This window comes from Leptonychotes weddellii, chromosome 8, assembly GCF_054177405.1.
Source record: "Leptonychotes weddellii isolate Sample4059 chromosome 8, ASM5417740v2, whole genome shotgun sequence".
Classification (NCBI taxonomy): Eukaryota; Metazoa; Chordata; class Mammalia; order Carnivora; family Phocidae; genus Leptonychotes; species Leptonychotes weddellii.
Window position 1 is genome coordinate 100,526,509 of NC_138376.1, and position 4,218 is coordinate 100,530,726.

The window sequence follows — 4,218 nt, forward strand, 5'->3', positions numbered from 1 at the left end:
GGTCCCGGATCTGTCACTTATTACATATGCATCTTGGGAGAGTTATTTAACCTCTCTGTGCCTCATTTCTTCATTTGTTTAATGAGTCTCTTCCTTATAAGGTTACTCCGGAGATTAAATAAGATGCACATAGAGTATTTATGAGGTGCCCAATACAGAGTAAGTGCTCAGTGATTAGTAGTATCATGGGTGACATTTACCTCTCTCTCTAATTATTCACCAAGGACTGTTCATATGATTCCTGCAGCCTCTTGTCCTCCTCTTTCCCTTCCCTCTGCCGCCCCCATCTCAGACTCATTATATCTTGATACCATGTTGAGACAGTCTACTCTGATCTTCTCTTCAGTCCATTCTGTCAAAGGCTACCTAAACGAACCCAGGTCAGCTCATGAACTTCCATGATCAAAGACCTTCCATTGGTCCCCCTTGTCCAAACAGTGCAGTCCTTAGCAGGGCTTTCAAGAGTCTATGCCTTGATGCTACCCCATTTTTCTACCTTCATATCTCTGGTCTGAACCCCATATCATTTGGGTACTCTTATTTTTTTCCCTGTCCTCCATAAACCTTGCCCTGACCTACTGTCATGTATTTGTCTAAGGAGGTCACTCCACAGCTCCCCATCCCCAGGCTTAGCTCAAATGCTATCCTTTTAATGACCTTGGTCCAATTCCCTAACTGGATTCAGTCAGTCTCTCCTCAGTGCTTACATTGCACTTTATAGGTCAAATTAGGAGCTTACATTTTTGTCATTTATATATTTGCGTGTTACTCTTACTTACCTTTGCTAGGCATTCAGTGAAGGCCTGAATGCTGAATGGAATAAAATGGAAAGAAAGAACATGACAAACAGTCTGCCTAAAAGCTGCCTAACATCTCCCTGGTAATGTCACCTGCTCATGGAGTTTCTTTGTAGACTGACCCTTTACAAATTAGCATCCTGTTCAAGCTGAAAGAGCACCAGAGAGCCATCTCATTGGAAAGCACCCAAGAGAAATAGCAACAACACCACTCAAGGGAGTGTGGAGGGGGAGAAGAGAAGCAAATAAGGTACGACAGATGCTGACTTAATCTTGGCTATTCTAAATGGCTCTTTCTGCAATTAAGATGTCTCTCTTCCGAGAGGAAGCTGTTTACTGTTCATTGCTTAGGAATGCCAGCCAAGCATCCCAGAGATGCTCTCCATTCTTCTTATTTTATAAATTAGGGTGCTGCTTTACAAGGGGGACTAAGGCTCTGCATGGCCATGCAAAATCCCTGGTGAAAAGAATTCAAGAGGCACTCACAACAGCATGTGCTTGATAGAATCTGCCAGTCACTCACCCAGGCAGCTCCCCAGTGGGGACAGGGACAGGGTTAGAACATGAAAAGAGGTTAGAACGTGAACCCAAGAAGGTGGCTGTCAATTTCCCCTCCAAATTTCCCAAATTCTCCAGGAGATTCTTTGATTATGGAAATGATTCTTTCCATTGCTTTTAGTTTAGTAGACCAGTATCTTTGAACTTTTTTCACTAAAGCAGTCTGTGGCAACTCAACTTAGTTAATACATCAGTGTCAAAATGATTTACTGCCCTTTCTTTTCCCAGAAACTCTGTAGTTACCACACAAACCACAACACTAGCATTCAGGGCCCACCTTCTACTGCTAATGGTGGACCACAGAAATGTATAAGCAAAAGATAACTAAGAGTACAAACCACTAAAGCAGTGAGGAAAAACTGATGCATCAAGGGGAGAAGGAAAAGGGGCTATATTACTATCCATTCCATCACTATAACACTTGTGGCAATTACCTCTTTCTGTGTCTATTTCCACTCTCAGAAAGCAGGGACCATGACTTACTATTCTTTGTACAGCCAGCATCTAGCCAAGAGGTTGGGTTCTAGTAGGATTAAATATTTGTTGAATAAATAAATATACCAGTGCACCTCTCAGAAAAGTATTCAGAGGAGGACATACTAGGAAGAGTTTTTACATATGGAAAGAATATTGCTCCTCCTTCCTTGATATTAGTTATATCAACTACATATGAAGGAAAATTCACTCTTTCTAGACACAGGTTCATAGGTACATGAACATGGCTACTAAGTAATTTTCAACTCTGAAATTTAGAAAATGCAGGAAAAATTCTTCCCATGTCTGGGAATATATAAATAAAATATCTATAACAATGAGTTTTGCTTGGAGTCAGGTACTTTTCATTCCAGAGAAACTGAATACAAAGAAATCTAGGCCTCCTGGTGTCATTCCCAACCCTGGCCAGATAAGTGCTCCTCTCTGGAATGGTTTGGAGGAATCACATTCAAGTCAGGTACTTTTCATTCCAGAGAAACTGAATACAAAGAAATCTAGGCCTCCTGGTGTCACTCCCAACCCTGGCCAGATAAATGCTCCTCTCTGGAATGGTTTGGAGGAATCACATTCAAATTCCTCTACACTTTGTAGCTGAGTTATAGAGTAACCTGCTAGCAATCCTCTCAGAATTCACGGGGCTGTTGAAATAGAGCAAAGTCCACAAGATTTCCATCGAGATGTGCTGAGCAAAGGCCGGAGCCCCAGAAGAAAACAAGTGCAGACTCTGAGCAAAGCTGCCCTCACCTAGAGCGTGAACTCGCTGGCCCCTGGGGTCTGGGTGATTGGCAATGAGCGCTGTGATGTTGGCATTCATGAGGGAGCTCCCCGGCTGGTTCCTGCTCGCTGGGGTCTTCCTACCTGTGACCTTGCTGCTGTTTCTTCTCATCGCCTACTTCAGGATCAAACTGATGGAGGGTAAGTGTGAAACCACACCAGGCAGTGGCTCGAAGTCCTTTCCCATGGCACACCTTTGCAACTAGCCGATGCACGGTCAGTGTTTCTCAGGGGTGTCTGGGGCAATACATGGTTGTGATCTGTAGGTACTTCTCACTAAGCGCTCTCTCCAGATACCTTCATTGGTGAACAGGCAGTGCGATCCTTTCAGCAGTGTGGATCCTGAGTGAGGCTCTGCAGGCCTGCGGTGAGGACCCCTTAACTGCAGACCCCGCCCCAGAGATCGAACTGCGAATCAGCCATTTTGACCCACGATTACTTATCTCTCTCTCACAGGGCAATATATTCCACAAATGTTAAAACACGTATCATGGTCTGCCTTCTCTACCTGACAGACACCTATTGCGTGTGACGTGTGTGCACACACACTACTTTCTCACCCACGGAACTTCTATTAAGAAAATGTGCCAAACAAACACTTTGCTATCACACTGTTTGGCAAATGTCAAGCCTTAATAGATAGTTGAGGGCTTGCTGTAAGCTTTTCATGAGTCTTACAGTCTTAAGGAAAAACAAAACAACTCAGGAGCTCAAAGTGATTTGGACATAGGCAGTGGGGTCCTGGATTGAGACTTGTTTATCCTGCTGTAGTTAAATTAATGAAACTGAACTGTGACTTCATAGACTAAACGTTAATAATGTGCCCAGCAAATATTAGATTAATATTATAGAGGTTAATAGTTATTTTAGCAATAGCAACAAAAACCAGTAATATCTAAGTTGGATGGTGTCATATTAAAGCACTATAAAAACAAATTTGAAAATCATTCCTTTCCCACAAAAACTTGCCAAGTCCAGGCAATGCCTTTATGTATGTCATTCTATAAACAGATATTCAGAATCTTGAATGAAGACTGCCATCATATATGACCTAAAATCAAATAGAAGTACAACGGGGGATATTTCTTTTTTTTTTTTATGGGGGATCGGTTAAGGGAGAGGGAGAGAAAATCTTAAGTAGGGGCGCCTGGGTGGCTCAGTTGGTTAAGCGACTGCCTTCGGCTCAGGTCATGATCCCAGGGTCCTGGGATCAAGCCCCGCATCGGGCTCCCTGCTCGGCGGGAAGCCTGCTTCTCCCTCTCCCACTCCCCCTGCTTGTGTTCCCTCTCTCGCTGTGTGTCTCTCTCTCTGTCAATTAAATAAATAAATAAAGTCCTTAAAAAAGAAAATCTTAAGTAGGCTCCACGCCCCATGTAAAGTTTGGTGCGCGGCTTGATCTCACAACCCTGAGATCATGACCTGAGCCAAAATCAAGAGTCAGATGCTTAACTGACAGAGCCACTTCTAAGTGGGATACTTCTTTTTTTTAAAAAAACTTTTTATTGTTATGTTAATCACCATACATTACATCATTAGTTTTTGATGTAGTGTTCCATGATTCATTGTTTGCATATAACACCCAGTGCTCCATGCA

General features: G+C 43.0%; 1 protein-coding gene across 1 annotated transcript in view; it reads left to right on the forward strand.

Annotated features, from left to right (window-relative positions):
- Positions 1-1,829: 1,829 nt before the first annotated feature.
- The window catches only part of SMLR1 (small leucine rich protein 1), a 10,632-nt gene continuing 8,243 nt past the window's right edge, over positions 1,830-4,218 (forward strand). The window contains 3 exon segments of the mRNA XM_006736657.3: positions 1,830-1,870; positions 2,478-2,612; positions 2,614-2,765. Coding sequence (XP_006736720.2) covers positions 1,830-1,870; positions 2,478-2,612; positions 2,614-2,765 — 328 coding nt within the window.